General features: G+C 56.4%; 1 protein-coding gene across 9 annotated transcripts in view; it reads left to right on the forward strand.

Moving 5' to 3' along the window:
• HDAC7 (histone deacetylase 7) overlaps positions 1-21,349 on the forward strand; it is a 37,541-nt gene that overhangs the window by 10,508 nt on the left and 5,684 nt on the right. For 3 of the 9 annotated variants that reach the window (XM_063694033.1, XM_055357358.2, XM_063694031.1), the window contains exons 2-19: positions 7,463-7,513; positions 10,770-10,957; positions 11,090-11,180; positions 11,547-11,658; positions 12,257-12,372; positions 12,613-12,738; positions 13,458-13,549; positions 13,740-13,850; positions 13,989-14,169; positions 14,376-14,572; positions 14,823-14,996; positions 16,166-16,385; positions 17,752-17,885; positions 18,050-18,170; positions 18,448-18,497; positions 19,837-19,944; positions 20,179-20,234; positions 20,409-20,496. In XM_063694033.1, coding sequence (XP_063550103.1) covers positions 10,817-10,957; positions 11,090-11,180; positions 11,547-11,658; positions 12,257-12,372; positions 12,613-12,738; positions 13,458-13,549; positions 13,740-13,850; positions 13,989-14,169; positions 14,376-14,572; positions 14,823-14,996; positions 16,166-16,385; positions 17,752-17,885; positions 18,050-18,170; positions 18,448-18,497; positions 19,837-19,944; positions 20,179-20,234; positions 20,409-20,496 — 2,118 coding nt within the window. In that variant the 5' untranslated portion in view covers positions 7,463-7,513; positions 10,770-10,816. Of the gene's footprint in view, positions 1-5,780; positions 5,867-7,462; positions 7,514-10,769; positions 10,958-11,089; positions 11,181-11,546; positions 11,659-12,256; positions 12,373-12,612; positions 12,739-13,457; positions 13,550-13,739; positions 13,851-13,988; positions 14,170-14,375; positions 14,573-14,822; positions 14,997-16,165; positions 16,386-17,751; positions 17,886-18,049; positions 18,171-18,447; positions 18,498-19,836; positions 19,945-20,178; positions 20,235-20,408; positions 20,497-21,349 lie in introns of those variants that run through there. The other 6 variants (XM_063694034.1, XM_055357360.2, XM_063694032.1 and 3 more) reach the window with 4 other exon arrangements.

Raw genomic sequence — 21,349 nt, forward strand, 5'->3', positions numbered from 1 at the left:
TGCACCTGTAATCCCAGCTACCTGGGAGGCTGAGGCAGGAGAATCACTTGAACCCGGCAGGCAGAGGTTGAAGTGAGCCAAGATCGTGCCACTGTACTCCAGCCTGGGTGACAGAGTGAGACTCTGCCTCAAAATAAATAAATAAATAAAAATCGCTTAGTGGGAGGAGGTTGCCCTCCCCCCGCCAAAAATGCCTAGGATAATAGCCAGCACACAGTAAGCATTAACACATGATTGTTGATCATTATTAATATTATTAATTAATTAAAATAATATAACTATTGTTGATATTGTAACTTAAACATTTCCCTGGCAGTCTTGGGAATGGGCTGCGTGGCCTTGTGGGTGGCACAGGTGAGAAGAGTGAGGAAGGCACATCTCGCTCGGCCTGCAGCTGGGAGAGGCAGAACCAGTGGGCAAAGCAGGAGTAGGGTACACAGAGGGGCAGGGTCTGCATGAGGAGGGCCCAGGAGCTGGGGTGACAAGGAGAGCAAGGGAATGAGTATGACACCTCAGAGGGGAGAAGGAGCCGCCCCTAGAGGCAGCCTGGGGCGGTGACTGTGCTTCCTGTTGGGGCAAACACTGGCCCTTGAGAAAGACTGGCTCACACTGGCTGCTAAGAGGGAGCAACTGGTCTAAGTGGGGCACCAGAGGGGTAAAGGAGAAGGGGAGAGATGAAGGCAGAAACTGGCTGACTTATCCCCATGTTACAGATAGGGCCTCAAATCTTGCCTGCTCAGGATGTTTTGCTTATGATAGGAAAGATGGTAGTTAGACATCGTGGTGAACTTCCTATCTCAGGGACTGGAGATACTGGAGCAGAGGAGTGAGGATGAATGTGGAACTTATGTCTTTGAGGGCTTTTTGGAACTGAGAAATCTTAGGGTAGTGTGGACTAGGGGAGCCCACTGGCTCAGGAATTCCCTAAGTGGGCAGAGCAGTGCAGGGGCAAGCCAGGCTATAAGCTGAAGGCCATGGGTAATAGGAAGTAGATGCAGGCCCTCCAGGCCTGCCACCCCAGGAAATAGCTATGCCCTCCCCTTCACAATGGACTTGCAGGGAAGGCTGAGTGGTGGCCCGAGAGGTCCCGGGAGTTGGACAGGGCTGGGAGGACCCCTGTTTTTCTCTGTCAGAGGACAGCAAGGGTCTCCAGAGAGTGCCAGACCCAGAAACCGACAGCCATACGCAACTCAGAATGGCCCAGCTCCCCGGCCTCAGGTTCTGCCAGGTCTCCATCCTTGAGGAGAGGCCACAGGGTGGAGCTGGGGATCTGGGGTGGGGGACAAAGAACCAGGGAGGATGCTTTCCCACCCCCAGGGAGCTCAAGCCGCCGCTGCCATGGTTACATCTGCTTCCTGTTTGATTCATCTCAAACAGCAGAAGTGGAGGTGGGGTGGGGGGGCGACACTGGCTCCCAGCTCAGGCCACTGCTGCGTGGGGCTGTTTACAACAGCCGCGTGTGGGATTCCCAGAAAGAGACTCCAAACCGGACATCCTGCGGCTGCAAAATACCCAGGTGTCAAGAGCTAAAAATAGCTGCCTCAGGGCCCCAGCTGCCCTGAGGTGGCAGAGAAAGAGGCATGCTCACTGTTGCCGCCCTTACATCCAGCCTCCTGTTTGGTGTGCAGGAGCTTCTCTGTCCTCTTGCCTCGGACTGACGGAGGCCTTCGTCTGGGTAGGCAGACATCCCGGCTGGCTCACCTGGCAGCGGAGCCTCTGCCCTGATGGGCAGCTGGCTCCTCTGCCTATACAGAGAAATGGTGCAGCTTGCTTTGGGACGCTAATGAGAGAGTCCTAGAGGGACTTGGGAGCTTCTAGAGAAGGGATATGGCAGGGCACTGAGAGCAGGGGAGCTGGAGCTGAGGGTCCCCTAAGACCCCAACCCATTGCCAGCCCCGTTTCCAGCACACAGTCCCAAATCATTGCTTGGTTTCTACAAAGTCAACAGTTGCTCCAAATGATTCTTTGAGATTGTCTTCATGGGCACCCAAAGATGACATAGCTTCTGCCCTCTCACCTGCACAGGGCTGGGGATTGCTGCTGGCACGGGTCTCTGTGGGGCTGTGTGATTTTTTTTCCATCTTTCTGCATGCCCATCTAGGTCCTGCATGTGTCCTTTGCTGGCTGGCCTGTGGCAAGTGGGAATGCTGGGGAGGAGGGGTGGAGTGTATTGGTTGAGAGCGTGGATTCTGAAGCCCAATTGCCTGGGCTCAAGTCCCAGCTCAACCTCTGCCACTTGTCTGTGACCTCAGACAAGTTATCTAATACTGCTGGGCCTCAGCGTACTCATTTATCTAATGGGGATAAAACAGTAAATACCTCATAGGTTTGTCATGTGGACTAGATAAGTTAGCAAATGTAGGGTACTTAGAACAACTCCTGGCACATAATAAGGTGTTCGCTTACAAAAGTTCAGGTGGAAGAGAAAGGGAAGAGAGCATAGTTGGGAGAGGCTGGGGTTAAGAGATAGGGCAGGGGGCTGGGCACGGTGGCTCACGCCTGTAATCCTAACACTTTGGGAAGCCGAGGCAGGCAAATCACCTGAGGACAGGGGTTTGAGACCAGCCTGGCCAACATGGCAAAACACCGTCTCTACTAAAAATACAAAAATTAGCTGGGCTCGGTGGCTTATGCCTGTAGTCCCAGCTACTTGGGAGGCTGAGGAAGGAGAATCACTTGAATCCAGGAGGCAGAGGTTGAAGTGAGCTGAGATTGTGCCACTGCACTCCAGCCTGGGTGACAGAGCGAGACTCCATCTCAAAAAAAGAGAGAGAGAGAGAGAGAGATGGGGCAGGGGCATGCATCCAGGAGAAAATGGTCTGTGGTAGAGGAGGGAGGAGAGTTGGGAGCAGACACTGAAACGCTAATGCCAGGAAGGAGGCTGCAGACAAGTACAGGAGGCAAACTAATACTCGCTACCACGAGGGAGCACCCACCATGTGCTGGGTGCATCACAGACAGCATTGCTAATCTCAGGTGACCTCTTTGAAGTAGGTATTCTTTTTTGTTTGTTTGTTTGTTTTTGTTTTTGTTTTTGAGATGGAGTCTTGCTCTGTCGCCCAGGCTGGAGTGCAGTGGTGCAATCTCAGCTCACTGCAGCCTCCGCCTCCTGGGTTCAAGCGATTCTTGTGCCTCAGCCTCCCAAGTAGCTGGACTACATGCTCCCCGCCACCATGCCTGACTAATTTTTGTATTTTTGTTAGAGATGGGATTTCACCATGTCAGCCAAGCTGGTCTCGAACTCCTGACCTCAAGTAATCTGCCCGCCTTGGCCAGGGCAGAACTTCCCCAAAGTTCTGGGATTATAGGCGTGAGCCACCTCGCCCAGCCTGAAGTAGGTATTCTTATCTCCTGATTACAGATGGGGCAGCTTAAGCAGGTTAAATTGTGTTTCTGGCTTGCTTTGCCAGTCACCGAGGGAGTCGGGGCTTAAACCCAGGCCCATCTGACCGCAAAGCCAATGTCCTGTGTGCTTCAGACCTTCAATTCCCTCACAGTTTGTGGCCTGCCAGACTTCATGTGGCAGGGGCTTCCAGCCCACTCTCAGCTCCCTGCTGGGTTCTGGATAAATCTGAGCAAGAAGCATTCAGTGCCAATCAATGAGCAGTATAGAGAATTTCTGGAAGGGAGACACAAGAAGCTGTTAGAAAGGGCGGCTTCCAGGGAAGTTCTAGGGAGTCTGGGATGAATGAGAAACTTATCCTAACAACTTTTGGGCTCTCTGAATTTTTTTTAGTATCTGCAAGTATTGTACTTGCTCAAATACATTTAAGGCTGCAGGCTGTATTCTAAACTCCTTGAAAGTGAGAACCAGGTTTCACTCATATTTCCATCTTTTCGACCCCTAGATCAGTGACTTCCCAGGGAAGTAGTACCTGCATTTGGGGTTGACCTTTGGGTTTCTCCTGTACTGGTCTGGCCTGGCCTGGCCTGGCTGGACCACTGGCTGGCTGGGTGGCTGTGACCTAGCCCCTTCTTTCTCTTTGCTCCTCTGTCAAATGAGAGTGTTGGTCTGAACGATCTCTAAAGCCTGGAAGAGGAGCAGATCCTCTGTGCTCAGTCCCCACTCTGTGTCAGGGAGGCCTGGCAACCACAGTGTTCTTTCTCCTGTTTATTTATTCTTGGATCTTCCTGAAGCCATTTCACCACCAGCCTTCATCTTCTCTGCCAGCCCCTTGGAGACTCAAGCTTTTTCCAGCCTATGTCAGGGAAAGAGAACCAGAGACAGCAACCTCGGGTGTGAAGGGAGTCAGCTCTGAACCCAGGACTATGGCCTTCTGCCACTGCCTGCTTTCCTCTTGCTGCTGGGGCCTAGGTCTTCTTGCTGCTGCTTCCTTTTCAGCTAATCAAGAGTCCAGGGAGGTGGGAACAGCCTCAACAAAGACTTTGAAGGTGAGCGGGGAGGATCGCTTGAGCCCAGGAGCCTAGCCTGGGCAACAGGGGAAGACTTCGTCTCTACAAAAAAAAAAAAAAAAAACCAAACCAAAACGAAAAAAATTTAGCCAGGCATGGTGGTGCATACCGTAGTCCCAGCTACTCTGGAGGCTGAGGCAGGAGAATTGCCTGAGCCCAGGAGGTCAACGCTGCAGTGAGCCATGTTCACACCACTGCACTCCAGCCTGGGCATCAGAACAAGACTGTACCTCAAAAAAAAAAAAAGTTAAAAAAAGACACTGGAGGCATTGGGAGGGGGGCGTTCTAGGTGGCAGTGCTCCTGGGGAAGCCTTCTGTCCCACTGAAGACATGAAGCTCCTGGGAGAGCAGGTGGTCGGCAAGGCTCAGGTTTTCATCCACCTTTTGCAGATCTAGGAGGCAAAGTCATACCTGCTGGGGAGGGAGGACCAAGACTGGGGCCTGAGGCAATAAGGTAGGAGCAGTAGGGAGGTCAGTTTGTTCCAGGTGCTTAGAATTGTGTTTGTGTTTACTCTGGAGGTTGCTGAGGGCTGGGGTGCACCTATTGGAACAGGGGCTCCATAGGTTTCTGGGTAAAATCAGGTGTTCTGGTTTAAGAAGGTGACTTGGTAGGCCCATGTGCCCCAGTGCCAAGTAAACTGTTTCTTAAGTCTGACTGCAGTTGCCTCCAAAGAAGATAGAAAAGGGGAGTAGCCAGGATTCCAAAAAGAAGAGCTCTCCAACCTGGCAAAGAGCCCTGTGCTAGACAGTATTCCTGGTACCTTGGGTCCATTTACTTCTCTTTTTTTTTTTTTTCAGGCTGACCCCAAATTAGTAGTAACAGCCCTCGGAGAGAGGCAGTGATGGGAAAAGAGGTCCCACACTCAAGCCAGAAATGGGATGCAGGATGTTCGCGCTCTGGCTTCAGTTCAGCTACTGACGGGGTGCCAGTAGATACCTTTCCTCTCTCTAGGACACAAAGAGAGCTGTTCCTGGGTCTTAATCTCTGTCGCTCTGCGCTCTTCTGAACTTGATGGCCCTCAGCACGGGGCCAGGGAGCAGGGGAAAAGCAGAACTTTTTCCAGGAATTGCTATTGGAAGCAGCCCCGTTGCCAACACGCATGCACACATGCACACAGCTTTTCTGGACAGACTTTATATTATGGATTATCACCACAAAACATCCCTTTGGGGCCTGGTAGCCCACACCACAGAATTCAGGGTCATTAATTTTTCTCCTATCCAGAGAGTGCATGGTGTCCGGAATCTGTGGTTACCAGGGGAGCAAGGCACAGAGAACCTGGCTCTGCTCCCAAGCATGAATGCTGCTGACCAGCCCCTGGGTAGGGACTGGGGAGGTGGGACAGAATTCCCAGGAGGCAGGGGACTCAGCCTGACACAGTCTCTGGGAGTGCACCCTGGAGCCCAGTCCAGAAACCTCTGGGAGGACCAGGTCCTGCAGAAGAAAGAAGAGGTACTAAGAAGGCCTGGGATCGGGGGTTACCATGTCGTGGGGAGGGGAGTTTGCCTCTGAGGCCCACCACCTTGAGAAATATGCATGCCGTGTCTCAGGCAGGTTGTCAGGAGAGAGTCATTGTATTTGATTTGTCAGCTACTAACAGAGCCTGCCATGTGCCCTGCGAGGTGTTTGGTACAGATGGGCATGGCTTCCACAGGGCACCACAGAGATCATGATAAATGAAGTGTCAAGGTGGTAGACACAGAGCGAGTGCTGTGGAAAAGGAAGAGGGGAGAGGTCAGGGAGAGCTTCCCAGGGAGATAGACTTGGGCTGGACCTCAGAGGATGGGCAGAATTTAAATAGGTAGAGCAGCATTTTCTGACCGAACTTTGTTACCCAAAGCATGGGCTGGTTTGAGGGGCAGTCGGTGGGAGTCTCCCTGTGCCCAGGCTGCCCCCTCCCCCAGCAGCGCCTGCCTGCAGGAAGTTCCCATTTCTCGGCTCTGAAGAGGAACTGCGGCTGCCTCTGAGACACAGACCCAAAGGAGCACCCCGGCAGTTTCTCAAAAAATATCCCTTCTGCCCCAAGTCTGGCCAGCAGAGCGCTTCTGTGTCCACCCAGTACCCTGTCCAGGCAGCCTCTGGGTCTCCTGGCCTCCTGTCCCCTTGACCCTGAACTGGACAGCAAGAGGGAAAGGTGTCTGTCCTGGACAGGTGGCCTCAGGACTCATCTCTGTCTTCTCCAACCCCAGCTGGCCTCCATGTCCCCTGGGGGCTTTCTGCTGCTGACCAGCTTGGGCCCTACTATAGGTTTTCTTGCTGGGCTTAGGAGCCTGAGAGAGGTAGCCATTTCCAAAAGAAAAGATTTCTATCTCAGATTATCTGGGAAAGAGGCTGAGTAGGTCCCTTCTCTGAGGAAACAGAGGCAGCAGGACATAGGATGGGGCAGTGGGAGGAAAAGGGTCTGCACTACGGGGTCCTTGGGCTGTGCACTCCTGACCTTACCACTTCACAGTTCCCACCAGATCTGACTTGACCTCCGGGCCATGACCCAGTCCCTCCCCCACTCTGGAAACCTCTGTGTCCCCTCCTGCTCCTTTCACTCCCACCTGGGAGGCTCTGAGCAGGCCAGGGTCCCTCTCTCCAGGCCTGCTCCTCCCCATCTCCTCCTGTCCCCCCAGCCGTGCCCCCAGCCAGGCTCTCCCACCTCTGGCCCCACCTCACCTCTCAGCCTTCTTCTTTCCCTCGGGCGATGGGAGCCTGGTTTGGCTGCCCAGGGAAGATCGTATCTGACCACAGGAGGGAGGGCTGAGGGCACTGCTGGGTGAGCTGAGGCCTCCTTAGGTTCTTGCTGTAGTCTGAGCTCAAGTCATTTAGAATGAGTGACTTGAGGAAGAGGGAGCTGGGAGCCCTTTTCACCAGCAGGGGGATTGGAGGAGTCGAATGGGGTGGGGTCTTCTCGTTTTGATTAGCTTCTGGTGGAGGTCCCAGGCTTTGGAGTGCTCAAGCTTGGAGTGGCAGGGAGCAGGCCTGGCTTGACCCTCTTTCCTTCCTGCTCCCTCTCCTCACCCCTCCCTGCAGCTCTTTCACTCCGTCTCTCTCTCTCTACAGATGGGACCCAGGTGAGCCCGGGTGCCCACTACTGCAGCCCCACTGGCGCAGGTAAGAGTCAAACCCCGGGGAGTCCATGGTAGGGAGTGGAAGATGAGGCGTGGAAAGGCTGTAAGAAGGCGAGAAGCTGAGGGGTTAGAGAAGCAGGGTCGCTGGCTGATCTGCCAGAGAGCCAGGAGGTGGCGGCTCCAGGGAGGGGCGAGGAGCCGGGGTAAGAGAGGCAGCCCTGGATGCTGGCTGGGCGCAGTGCTAGGAAACACAACAGGAAAAGGAAACACAGGATGCCCGTCTTGTCCTTGCTGGGAGCAGTGAAACAGGAAGGAAAGTAAGAAGCTAATATTTATACTGAAAGACCCCTACCCCGTGTCAGGCACCAGGCAAGGTGTGTTCTTGTGTGTGGACTCGGTCCTCACACCGGCTCTGCAAGGTGGGCATGGCAGCCCTTGCAGGACTGCTCTGCTGGAGGGGAAGTGTTCTCTCACCGTCTGCGCCTCCTCCCTCTGCTGGCCCGAGCCTCCTCTGCTGCTAGGCTGCCCTGGGGAAGGACTGGACTTCCTGCTGCTGCTTTGGTTTAGGACATGCCTTTGGGGCCAGGTCTGGACTAGACGCGGTCTGCCCTTCCTTCAGTGTAGCCAATATCAACCAAGGGCCTACTGAGTGCAAGATATACAGCCTGATGCCTAATAATTCCATATAGCAGGGAGAAGTGGAGCCCAGGTATCCTCCTTGCTTCAGTCCTGGCTGTTGAAAAGCTAACAGGCAGGTTAGGGAGGAAGCACACACAAATACAAAGAGAAAAAAATAGAATGTAATAATGTGACCAGTGCCCAATGAGAGGACACTGATTCATGAGTTTATCCATTTGTTCAAGAATCATTAATGAGTTCTGTCTCTGTGCCAGGGTACTTTCCTGGACATTTTAGGAGAGACACTGATTTATTCATTGATTCTATGTTTGTGGAGTGCCTGTCATGTGCTAGGTGCTATTCCAGGTGCTAGGAATAACAAGCAATGCATGAAACCAAGTCCCTGCCCTATGGAGCTTAACTCAGACATGGTACCTGCCCACAGAGCACTAATCCTGGTGTGGAACAGCCACGTGATTGGAGTCCAAAAGAGGGAGGGATGCTAGGCGCTGGCTGGGTCCAGGGATGAGGGAGGACTCCAGCTGAGCTTTGAGCAAAGAGTAGGATTTGGAAAAGTAGAATGTAGGGATGAGGACAGCACAGGCAGGGGGACATTGTGAGCAAAAGGTCAGAGAACGGAAGAGATGTGGATTTGTGACAGGTGGAAGCTGATGGCCAAGGTGGAGGGTTCATGTTCAAATGCAGACCAAGTTGAGAGAAGCCAAGTTAGGACCAGATTGTGGAGACTCACAAATGCTAAAGCACCTCGAAAAGTATTTCCAGGGCTCCAGGCAGAGCCCATCCTGTATTCCCTTCTGCTGTGGAGGCAGTGGCCATGCAGAATGTGAGGGGAAGGGCCCCTGCTGGGGGTCTGCTCACAGTCCGTTTGTGGCTGAAGCCACTGGTCTTGGGTCCAGGTCGCTGGCCTTGGTTCCCCCAAGCCCCTCTTGCATAATCAGGGGAGTCACCCCGGGAAGCCAGGACACAGAACATGGAAGGACTGAAACCTTTCCTGGGGCAGGAGTGTTTTGGTATTCGAAACCCAGACTCAACCCGAATGAGAATCCGGATTTCTTGGGAGGCAATGTGAACAAGGGGTGCGGCATCAAAGCCGTGCATTTTCTACTGTGGGCGGCATCTGGGTGCACAGCCATCACCGTCCCTCCAGGCCTCTTGATATTCGGGGGACATGGTGGGCACCTCCTTGCTGGGCTCCTGTCTTGTGTCCATGTCACAGTCAGGGAATGTTAGAGTGAATGCCCTTTAATGACAGCCTACTGCAAACCCCTCTTTGCTTAGTGAGAAAGCCCCTTGAGGGGAGGTGAATTCCTGAAAGTTGGTGGAAAACTGGAGTACCTGCCTTGTTAGGACTAGAACCCATGCTAGCTCTGCCCCTAGCAGGGTGACTTTGGACAGGGCCCTTCACCTCCGAGCCTCAGTTTCCTTATTTAGAATAACAAGATAGTAATGACTACCCCCCAGGGCCAGTGGGTTGAGGAGGTGAGAGGGTTTTGTAGCTGCTCATGCACAAGTGCTGTAGATGTAAAGATTGTGGTTAGGAGAGGCCGGCTTGGGCCTGGAGGCTATGATTTCTGACTCCTGGACTGGTACTTTGCCACAGGCCTTTCCAGCCCTCCTCAGCCCCAATCCCTGAGGACAGTCTGTGGCTGCCCCACTGGGAGATGCCCAGCGTTGGAATTGCTGAAGGAGGCCTCTCCAGGAAGGCTTCTCCACTTGTGTGCCCTCCCATGGGGCCGGCCTGCTCCTACCCCACCCACTTCCCCTTCTCCAGGATAAGCCCGCTGCAACAGCTCCATCTCCCAGTGTCTCAGCCTCTCTGGCTGCTCAGCCCAGCCTGGTCCAGCTGGCTATGCTGGCATGGACCCTAGTCTGGTGGCCAGTTATAAATAGCCCCTGCACCCACAGCCTTGGCAGGGTGCTCCTAGTGTGGGTGCAGAGGACACTTGAGAAGAGGAGCCGTGCCTGCCATCCTGACCATGCCAGGCCCAGAGCTGCCATGGAGGCACCCAGGAGCAGGCCCAAGGACACATGGGCCCTATGAGCTGAGGAACCTACCCTGGGCACAGGGTTCTGTAGGCCCAACGTGGCCGGTCAGGGCTGGCGGCATCACTTTATCTCATGACTGGGGATAGAGCATGGGAGGGTGGCGACGCAGAGGGCCTGTGAGGCTTGGGGCTGGAGGCAGAACAAAGTGGGCCTGTTTGCCTGCCTGATTGCTTCCTTTGAGCCCAACTCATTAGAGGGCAGCTGGGCAAATCCTCTGATTCCAGGGAGGGATGAAGGGAGGGAGAAGGCAGGGCCAAGAATGTCCTACCATAGGATCTGCAGCCCATCGTAGATCACTGTAGCCCTCAGCCCCCGGCCCAGGGAGGAGCATGTTTAGTGGAAGAGCACTGTGGTGGAGTCGGAAGACTCCATTCAAACACCACCAGTGATACAGTGTAACTGTGTACAGTTCATGTGACTTTTTTCTCACGAGTAAAATGGAATTGATAATACCTACCTTGCAGGACCATGACAGGATTAAGTGAGGAAAAACCCCCATGAGAGTGTTTTGCCATTGTCAAGTGAGCCTGAGGGAGGCTGAGGGGGGATCAGGCTGTATCATGCCCCCGAGGACAAACTTTCCAGTTTACCCTGCTCCCTCTCTCTGTCCCTAGGCTGCCCCAGGCCCTGTGCAGACACACCAGGCCCTCAGCCGCAGCCCATGGACCTGCGGGTGGGCCAGCGGCCCCCAGTGGAGCCCCCACCAGAGCCCACATTGCTGGCCCTGCAGCGTCCCCAGCGCCTGCACCACCACCTCTTCCTAGCAGGCCTGCAGCAGCAGCGCTCGGTGGAGCCCATGAGGGTAAAGATGGAGCTCCCTGCACGTGGGGCCACCTTGAGCTTGGTCCCCAGCCTCCCCGCCTTCAGCATCCCTAGACACCAGTCTCAGTCCTCAACTCCTTGTCCCTTTCTGGGCTGCCGGCCCTGCCCACAGCTCTCCATGGACACGCCGATGCCCGAGTTGCAGGTGGGACCCCAGGAACAAGAGCTGCGGCAGCTTCTCCACAAGGACAAGAGCAAGCGAAGTAAGGAGGTGGCCACCCCACCCCAGCCGAGCCCCACCAGCCCAGCCCAGCCCAGCCCCACCAGCCGGGTGCCTGCGGCTGCCTGTGTGGCTTGTGAGGGGTGAGGTGGGAGGGCCGCAGCCAGCTGGGCCTGAGCCGAGGCTTTCCCTCTGCTTGCCTGGGCTCTGCCTGTGAATGTGTGGGGGATGTGGGGGTGGGGGGTGGTGTCTGGAGGCTCTAGGGAGGGGTAGGGCCTCGGGCTTGGCTCTTGCCTAGGGAGTCCCTGGGACGCCTCCTACTGAGGATGGGGACAGGGCAGTGGCCAGGGAGTGCCACGAGGCCGCCTGTCCACCCACCTCCAGCCCCCTCGTGACTCTGCCCCTACAGGTGCTGTAGCCAGCAGCGTGGTCAAGCAGAAGCTAGCGGAGGTGATTCTGAAAAAACAGCAGGCGGCCCTAGAAAGAACAGTCCATCCCAACAGCCCCGGCATTCCCTACAGGTAGCACCCTCCTCACCTGCCCTCCTGTCCCCACATGCACCCTCCACCCCTGCCCCCGTGTTAGCCATGAGCACACACACACTTGCCTCCTTCCTCCCCAGTTGCCACAACCAGTCCTTACCCTTCCTCTAAACATAATGCCCCCAAGCCCCTCTCTCAACTGATACCTGCCCTCTTCTCTCTTTAAATTCTCCCCACCCCACCCGAGCCCTTCACACACACACACACACACACACACACACACACCCTACTGGCTTTTTTCTTGCACATGAGCCCCTTCTCTATATTTTCCCTGAGTGCAAAAATGTCCTGGTTCCTAGAGCAGGTTCCTAGTGCAGGTGACAGAGCCCCCAGTGGGCTCTTCACCCACGCACCAAGCACCTGGCTTCTATGCCTAGGTCAGAGCTCTGCACTGTAGCTGCTGGAGCGGACAGGCGGCCCACTGCTGCCACCTGGAGATGGTCCCCATTCCTACCAGCCCCACGTTGCCCAGCCCTGCCCGCTGCAGCCTCTCCCTCAGGTCCCAGTGCCCGTGCTCAGGGCAGTGCCCGTGCAGTGTCCCCACACCTCTGAAGCAGCCTTGGCACTCGTTCTGTAGAACCCTGGAGCCCCTGGAGACGGAAGGAGCCACCCGCTCCATGCTCAGCAGCTTTTTGCCTCCTGTTCCCAGCCTGCCCAGTGACCCCCCAGAGCACTTCCCTCTGCGCAAGACAGGTGAGCTGAACAAACAGGCGGACCTTTCAGGCAAAGGAAGGGGGAAGGGCCTCGGACATGGGGAGGAGTGTGCAGGGGTGGGCGGGCTGGGCTGGGCCAGGGGATCATCGGTAGGCTAGGATCTTCTTTCTAGTTCTGCCTTCTCTTTCCTTGACCGATAGAGATGACTGGGACTGAGGGATTAAAGGGTGGAAAAAAGAAGGGTGGTGGGGGCCTGAGTGACGCTGGTGCTCCCTGCAGTCTCTGAGCCCAACCTGAAGCTGCGCTATAAGCCCAAGAAGTCCCTGGAGCGGAGGAAGAATCCACTGCTCCGAAAGGAGAGTGCGCCCCCCAGCCTCCGGCGGCGGCCCGCAGAGACCCTCGGAGGTGAGGGCCGGCTGAGCCAGTGCGGTTGCCATCCTCAAACCTGGCTGGTCTTGTCCCTTTGGGTCAGGCCCCACCTAGACAGGGGTCCCCTCCTTAGGACTGCCATGCGTGCTTGCATGGGGGTGTCCCACACACTTGCCGAAGCGGGGGAGTTGGGGCTGAAACCCAGCCCCTGCTCTGTTAGCTAAGGTGACATCTCCCAGAAAAGGGGGCACCCTTCAAAAAATTATGCAAAGGTGCTGTAGGCCAAAGGTGGCCTGTCTTCTTCCTGCTCTGATGGGAAGAAAGCAGGAGGCCGGGTGTGGTGGCTCACGCCTATAATCTCAGCACTTTGGGAGGCTGAGGCAGGTCAGTCACCTGAGGTTAGGAGTTTGAGACCAGCCTGGACAATATGGTGAAACCCTGTCTCTACTAAAAATACAAAAATTAGCCAGGCACGGTGGTGCATGCCTGTAGTCCCAGCTACTTGGGAGGCTGAGCCAGGAGAATCGCTTGAACCCAGGAGGTGGAGGTTGCAGAGAGCCGGGATTGTGCCATTGCACTCCAGCCTGGGCAACAGAGCAAGACTCTGTCTCAAAAAAAAAAAAAAAAGAAAGCAGGAAGCAAAGGTGCTCGTTAAGGAAGGGGGTGCTCCTGGGTCTCCTGCACCAGGCGGCCTGGCTGTACCCTCCTGCCCACCCTGGCCTCTGACTGCACTTCCCTCTCTCCCCAACCCTCAGACTCCTCCCCAAGTAGTAGCAGCACGCCCGCATCAGGGTGCAGCTCCCCCAATGACAGCGAGCACGGCCCCAATCCCGTCCTGGGCTCGGAGGTAAGGCCTTGCCGAGACTGGGCTCTCCTGGGGCAGTTCTGAGGCTCAGCCTTCTTCCAGCAGGCGGCCCTACCTGGGCTGGGGCTGCAGGGTCTGGGCAGCCCCTGCCAGAGCCTCCTGGGTGTTCTGGGGAAGGTGCGCCGGGGTAGAGGTCTGGGACCGGTGACCCTCGCCCTGCTCCCTATGGCAGGCGCTCTTGGGCCAGCGGCTGCGGCTGCAGGAGACTTCTGTGGCCCCGTTCGCCTTGCCGACAGTGTCCTTGCTGCCCGCAATCACTCTGGGGCTGCCCGCCCCTGCCAGGGTGAGTGGCTGGGGTGCCCACCCCCACTCCAAGCCCCCCCAGCTTCTTTCACTCCCTTTTCTTGCTGCCTCACCCCATCACCTTCATTGTTCTCTGCTGGAATCTTCTTCCCCGTGACTTCTCCCGCCTCTCCCCCAGGCTGACGGTGACCGCAGGACCCATCCGACTCTGGGCCCTCGGGGGCCAATCCTGGGGAGCCCCCACACTCCCCTCTTCCTGCCCCATGGCTTGGAGCCCGAGGCTGGGGGCACCTTGCCCTCTCGCCTGCAGCCCATTCTCCTCCTGGACCCCTCAGGCTCTCATGCCCCACTGCTGACTGGTGAGTCTGCTGCTGCTTCAGGGAAGGGGCTGGGTCCCTGCACCCTGCTAAGAGCCAAGCTTGGGATGGACCCATCCTTCCTCCCCATCTCTGTCCCCCTGTCCTGCGCATTGCCCTGCTGCACCCTGGCCCCCCACCCTGTACCCTCGCTTCCTTCCATTGCTCCCTGTGGTTCCCTCCTTATTCCACCCCCCGATTCTTTCCAGTGCCCGGGCTTGGGCCCTTGCCCTTCCACTTTGCCCAGTCCTTAATGACCACCGAGCGGCTCTCTGGGTCAGGCCTCCACTGGCCACTGAGCCGGACTCGCTCAGAGCCCCTGCCCCCCAGTGCCACCGCTCCCCCACCGCCGGGCCCCATGCAGCCCCGCCTGGAGCAGCTCAAAACTCACGTCCAGGTGATCAAGGTGAGAGGAATTGGGTAGTGGAGGTATTGAGGGAGTGCTTAACTGGGGCCTTAGGGGCCAAAAGAAGCGGGGTGCTTAGAAAGGGCAGGGACCTGGAGGGCAAAAGAGGGGGATGTAGCTTCTTGGGGCCCAGAGCTGCATGGCAGCTGGAGTCCTAGCAAGATGACTGGCTGCCCGGCCCAGCCCACCACCTCCCACCCCATGTCCCTCGCTCCACCATGGCTTCTCAGCCAGGTTCTCCCCTCCCCAGAGGTCAGCCAAGCCGAGTGAGAAGCCCCGGCTGCGGCAGATACCCTCGGCTGAAGACCTGGAGACAGATGGCGGGGGACCGGGCCAGGTGGTGGACGATGGCCTGGAGCACAGGGAGCTGGGCCATGGGCAGCCTGAGGCCAGAGGCCCTGCTCCTCTCCAGCAGCACCCTCAGGTATGGCAGTCCCCACCTGCCCCTCAGAAAGTGTCCTCAGAAGACTCGGGCCTGGCATAAGATGGGGAAGGGAGGGAGATACGACATCAGTGCAACAGGCAGCTCTAGGACCCATGGTTGCCCTGTAAGATCCTGGGTGCTGGATCCACACTAAGGTGTAGGCACACACACACATGCACACTCACACACCCATACACACACATACACACAACAGCTTGCCAGTCTCAGGTGAAGCATGTCCCTTTTCCAGGAAGGAGTCTGTCCTTTCCTGGAGCCACACATAGTCCTGCCCTGGTATGTCTCCCCTCTATCCAGAAAAGTGGCTAGGGCCAGAGGTGGGATGGAGCCAGGCTCCAGCGTGTCCAGCAGAATGCTCTCACTGTGGGAATCGAGACCCAGTGCATTAGCTTGCCGGAGCTGTTGGGATACAGGCTGGGTGCCTTAAACAGCAGGCATTTACCATTTCACAGTTCTGGAGGCTGGAAGTCAAAATCAAGGTGTTGGTGGAGTTGGTTCCTTCTGGGGGCTGTGAGTGTGAGGGCAGGGGCTGTTCCCGGTCTCTCTCCTTGGCTTGTGGATGGGCATCTTCTTCCTGTGGCTTCATGTGGTTTCCCTCTGTGAATGCCTGTTCAGATTTCTTCTTCCTATAAGGACAATAGTCATACTGGGGTAAGGCCCACCCTAACGACCTCATTTTAATTTGATTACTTCTGTTTGTAAAGACCCTATCTCTGAATAAGGTCATGTTTAGAGGTACTGGGGGTTGGGACTTCAACATATAAATTTGAGGGTGGGGAACATAATTCACTCCATAACACATGACGACAGGCCACACACATGTTCTTGAACAGTTACATAGTCCAGGACAGGAGGACATCCTGGTCAGCGCAAGATCCAGCGCCCCTCCCCTGGTTCCTGGCTTTGGAGCCCCAAGGGCCCGGGGAGCTGGTGGAATGGGTGGTCAGTCTGGGGTGCAAACCTGTCAGGGGGCTGCAGGGGACAGGGGGCTTAGAGAGTCAAAGGCCAGAGCCCCACTGGACAGCAGGTCTAGGTTTATCCTGGAATCTCTCTAGGAAAGGGGCCTGCTTGGCAGTTCCCAAGACCTCAGGCAGAAGTAGAGGGAGCAGGACCCTGAGACACTGGCGACCAAGGCCCCATCTTTCCCCTAGGTGTTGCTCTGGGAACAGCAGCGACTGGCTGGGCGGCTCCCCCGGGGCAGCACCGGGGACACTGTGCTGCTTCCTCTGGCCCAGGGTGGGCACCGGCCTCTGTCCCGGGCTCAGTCTTCCCCAGCCGCACCTGCCTCACTGTCAGCCCCAGAGCCTGCCAGCCAGGCCCGAGTCCTCTCCAGCTCAGAGACCCCTGCCAGGACCCTGCCCTTCACCACAGGTGAGACCGGGAGGAGGGTGGCGGGTGGAGGGAGGGGCTCGGCTGCACGAGTCCATGTGGGTGTCTTGGTGTCACTTGGGACGTTTTTAGAGGCCACAGAGCGCTTAGCCTTGTTAGGCCCACGTAGTACCCATGGAGCACATGGAACAGCTGGTTATTGCATTTGGCCGATGAGGACCAAGGCTCACGAACTCTAAGGTGACAAGCCTGTGGTCAAATAGCAAGTGGTAGTCAAGCCAGGATAAGAATTCCAGTCTCCTGCCAGTGCACTCGGCCCTTTTAAAAAATGATATTTATTACTGTTGCTCTGCTTGTAAAAAGAGCTCAGAAGTATTTTAGACATTTTGAAGAGTACAGAAAAACCTAAGAAGAAAAGAAAAATCACCAACCAGTATCCCACCACCCAGAAGTAACCCCTCTGAAATTCTGCTGTATTTCAGTCCAGGCTTTGTTCTGGCCATATATGTACATGTACAGATGCCATGAACACATGAACTACGTTTTGTATCCTGCTTTACTTAGTTAACATATTATGAATCCTTCTTGGCATAATTAGTCTTTAAAACTGAGAGTCTCATAGTATTTCATTATTGTATTTCATTTTTACTGAGGGATCCCTTATCAGTTAGACATTTAGATTATAGCTTATTTGAATTTCCTTATGCATAAATCTTTCCTCATGCTTGGGATTATTTCCCAAGGTTCACTGTAAAGGAGTAGCATTCCTGGGTCACATGGTGTGAGCATTTTGAGAGTCGTTGGTGTCCTAGACGCACAGAAATTGACCCTCCCACCCGCAATGAGCAGGACCCTCCTCTGAAGACTTCCCACGGGTCAGACTGAAATAGTCACTTCTCCAAAGCTGGATTTGTCTATCACATGGTCCAGTGTCATCGTGGGCTTCTTAGCTCCCGGTTTGGGGGTTTCCTAGGAATTCTTTTCCCTCCTGCTGCCCCTTGGTAGCCTCTCTGGGTTCATGACACGTGTGTGAGATGCTGTACGTTAGGCCTCATGCTTTGCTCTGAGCACTTGAGGGCCTGGTGCTGGGCCCTCGAGTGCTGGGCCACCCAGCAGTCGTGTCCGCATGTGGGAAGGCCATGGCTCTGTGGCAGCCGTGTTGGCTGGAGCTGTGTTGATGTGTTGGCTGCTGCCACCTGGGGAAGTGTCTGGGCGTGTGTGGACAGGTGTGAGGGGCTGGGGCTGGGGTAGGGGCAGGATGAAATGCAGGCCTGTGTGGGTGTGAGGGGTGTGTACCCGCCCGGCTCCATGTGGGTGCCTGCTGTGGCGGTGCTGGCGTGTTCTCTGCAGCCAAGGCCATGGGGCGTGAGGACTCCCTGGGTCCCCGCTCTGACCCTTGCTCCTGCAGGGCTGATCTATGACTCGGTCATGCTGAAGCACCAGTGCTCCTGCGGTGACAACAGCAGGCACCCGGAGCATGCCGGCCGCATCCAGAGCATCTGGTCCCGGCTGCAGGAGCGGGGGCTCCGGAGCCAGTGTGAGGTGAGGAGGCGCGGGTGGGGCCCGAGGAATGGGTGGAGGGAGGAGTCATGGGAGGGGAGGGGTGGGGGGCCCTGGGGCCCATGAGAGATGAGGGGCACATGGGGTGGTGGTGATGGGAGGGAAGGGGCGAGCATGAGCTCAGAGCTCTGTGGTCCCCTTTTCAGTGTCTCCGAGGCCGGAAGGCATCCCTGGAAGAGCTGCAGTCGGTCCACTCTGAGCGGCACGTGCTCCTCTACGGCACCAACCCGCTCAGCCGCCTCAAACTGGACAACGGGAAGCTGGCAGGTAAGGGCCTAGTGGCCCTGTCTCCCCATGCCAGCTTACCTCACCCAGCTCCCATGCACTCCTGTCTTGGCTCTGCCCGCCCAGCCAGCCTCCTCCTGCACCCTGGACGTCCCTACTCCAGCTTACTGCCGAGCCCCTCCTCAGCCCACCTCCACCTCTCCCTTCCATATTTCTCTCCCCCAATATTCACCCAGCCCTGCTGTCTGGGCTCCCTGCTCCCTGTTGGGCCAAAGGCTGAGAGTATTCACGCTGACGTGGGCTGGGCCTCTCCCCGCAGGGCTCCTGGCACAGCGGATGTTTGTGATGCTGCCCTGTGGTGGGGTTGGGGTAAGTGTGCCCAGGGGTCTCAGGGGGGCGTTGCCAGGGCTCTCAGCTCTCCTCCCTGTGGTTCTCCCAGGCCCAGCCCCTGCAGAACCTCTGCTTGTTGTGGTTCTGCCAGACAGGGTGAGCCAAGGACTTCCTGAGGTGCCCCCTGCAGCAGGAAGCTCCTTTTGGACAGGCGTGTCTCGGACCCACAGTCTCCCCCGAATGCGGAGTCCAGCCTAAGCCTTGCCCCTAGAAGGTGTCTGGTAGATGTTGAGTGAGGTTTCAGGAGCAGGGCCAAGGCTGGGGCTTAGGATCATCTCTCCCTTCAAAGACTCCCATGATTGGGCATTGGCCGCCAGGCTGCTCTGTCTGCTCTGAAGTGGCAAGTTGGGGTACCTCAGCCTGGTCCCCAGACCTTGGGCTGCCTGGTGTGACGTCATGGTGGTGCTTCCAGTGTCCTTGGCGATCCCAGCACTCCCTACTCCGGGACACAGCCCCAAACTCCGCTCGCGAGCTTTGCTTCCTAAGTCCTCACCCCTTTGTGAAGGGAGCTTCCCGCTCCCTCTGGCTCAGCTCTCCTCGCCTAACACTATCTCTGCAGTAGTTTCTCAAGCAAGGTGTGTAGAGGCAGGGGATGGAGGCCTCATTCCGGAGGGAAAGTGGGAGCTGTAGCTGGTGGGGGACTTTGGGAGCCAGTCAGTGCCCTATTCACAACTTCCCATTTCTTGCCACTTTCTGGTTTTTCCAACTGTTGTTGCTTCTGTTTTCTCCTCCCTCCTCTCCCTCTCTGTCTTTCTCTCTCTCTCTCTTTCTCCAGCCTCTTGCGACTCTCTCTGCCTTCCTCGCCTCTCTTGGTCTGCCTCGCCCTCCCCATCTCCCCATCATGCCCCCCGGCCCCTCCCTAGCCTTGAGGCCCAGGGACTGGGTTTGGGGGGCCTCCCAGCCTGGGCTAGGGGCCCTGAGTGGAAGACAGTGGTGCAGACGGCCCCTCCAGCTCCGACCGTCCCGCAGGGCCTGAGCAGAGTCAGCTGGGGCTTAAAACCCCCTCCCGGCCCAAACCCCAAGTCCCGCCCAGGTAACGCCATGCCCCCTCCCCTGACCGGGGAGGCAGGCGTGATGCTGCCAGCAGAGTGCTGGCCAGATAATGGGCTGGTGCTGGGACTTAAGCTGGGAAAAAGTCATGCTGGGATTGGGGGACACAGGAGGCCTTGCCTTTGGGCGGTGGGGCACTGGGGAGGCAGCACTGTCTGCCCAGCTCCCTGCCCCTGGGGTCCTGGCCGTGGGGTGGGGATCACCCCCTTGGGCCCTGGCTCCTGTGTGAAGCCTTGGATGATGCGGGCCCTGACTCTGGCTCCCGCAGGTGGACACTGACACCATCTGGAATGAGCTGCATTCCTCCAATGCAGCCCGCTGGGCCGCTGGCAGTGTCACTGACCTCGCCTTCAAAGTGGCTTCTCGTGAGCTAAAGGTAGGAGGTTTGGGTTGAAGGTGGACACACCACAAAGGAGGCAGCAGAGTGGGGTAGTGGGGAATCCAGGCCCAGAACCCCAGGCATCGCATTCCTCTTAGAGATTGCTACAGGGTTTTGGAGGGGAAATTGAGGGCTCTGGGAACCAGGTTGAGATTTGAACTCTTGGGGTACATTCATGCAGCTGTGGGTCAGAGCTGTCTGTTGATTGACAAGCATTCTTTCTTTTTCCAGAATGGTTTCGCTGTGGTGCGGCCCCCAGGACACCATGCGGATCATTCAACAGCCATGTAAGGCTAGGGGAAGACCTGGGTGGGATGAGGTGGGGGGCAAGCCCCCAGGAACTTCCTTCAGGGACATTCTCTCTTCTTCCCTGAGCTTTCTCAGGCTGGGCCAACCCAGGGGCCTGGGGAGGTGAGGGCATGTGGAGAGAATGGGCTGGCAGGACCTGTCTCTCCTTCCAGGGGCTTCTGCTTCTTCAACTCAGTGGCCATCGCCTGCCGGCAGCTGCAACAGCAGAGCAAGGCCAGCAAGATCCTCATTGTAGACTGGGTAGGTGCCTGTCCGTAGCACCCTCGAATTCGAGAGCCCTGGGGGAAAAGCCCTGAGCCTGATGTTAGAGATGTGCCTTCATGTCTTAGTTCTGCAGTAGCCTCTCTGAGCCTCAGTTTCCCCTTGTGTAAAATTTGGGTGAAGATAACACCCACATCACAGTTGGGAGGCCTAGAGGGGATGGCGTGTGGGAACGCATTCAGCCATCGCAAACCCCTGCAACGAGTAGGAGCTGTCATTTGAGTGTTGTCTTTTGACCTCTATTGGCTTCTTTTGGCAGATCTAGTAATTTCTGCATTTCCTGTACAGGTAGTGATGATAAGAATAATAGCAGATAACATCAGTACACCACTAATCACATCCAGACACTGGTGGTTTTACACATGATGGATTTAATCCTGACTATAACCCACTTTACAGATGAAAGTGAGCACAGAGAGATTAAGTAACTCACACACAGTCATTCGTAAGTCGTGAGATGGATTTGAACCCAGGCGGGTTAGCTCTAGAGTGCTTGCGTTTAACTGCTAAGCTATGTCCCTTCTGCACTGACAGCTGTGTAAGAGACATTTCTAAGCAGAAGTTGAGAGCGGTGGAGGGCCTTTGCACACTTGAGTTCCCGCATGGTCCTGTGAGTCGAGTGTAGGGCCCAGCTCTCCCTAAGAGGGATGGGGCTGGGCCTCGTGTACCTGCCCCTCTGTAACCGAGCTTGGTTTCTGATCTCCTCATAACTTCATGACTTTATGCAAGACAGAGTGGTTCCTGATATGTGTAACCCTGAACCCTTCCCTCTCCTTGCCACTAACCCCATGTCCACACAGTTACTCTCTCAGGTGGGCTGGCCTGAGATTGG

Source organism: Gorilla gorilla, chromosome 10 (genome assembly GCF_029281585.2).
Source record: "Gorilla gorilla gorilla isolate KB3781 chromosome 10, NHGRI_mGorGor1-v2.1_pri, whole genome shotgun sequence".
NCBI classification, from domain to species: domain Eukaryota; kingdom Metazoa; phylum Chordata; class Mammalia; order Primates; family Hominidae; genus Gorilla; species Gorilla gorilla.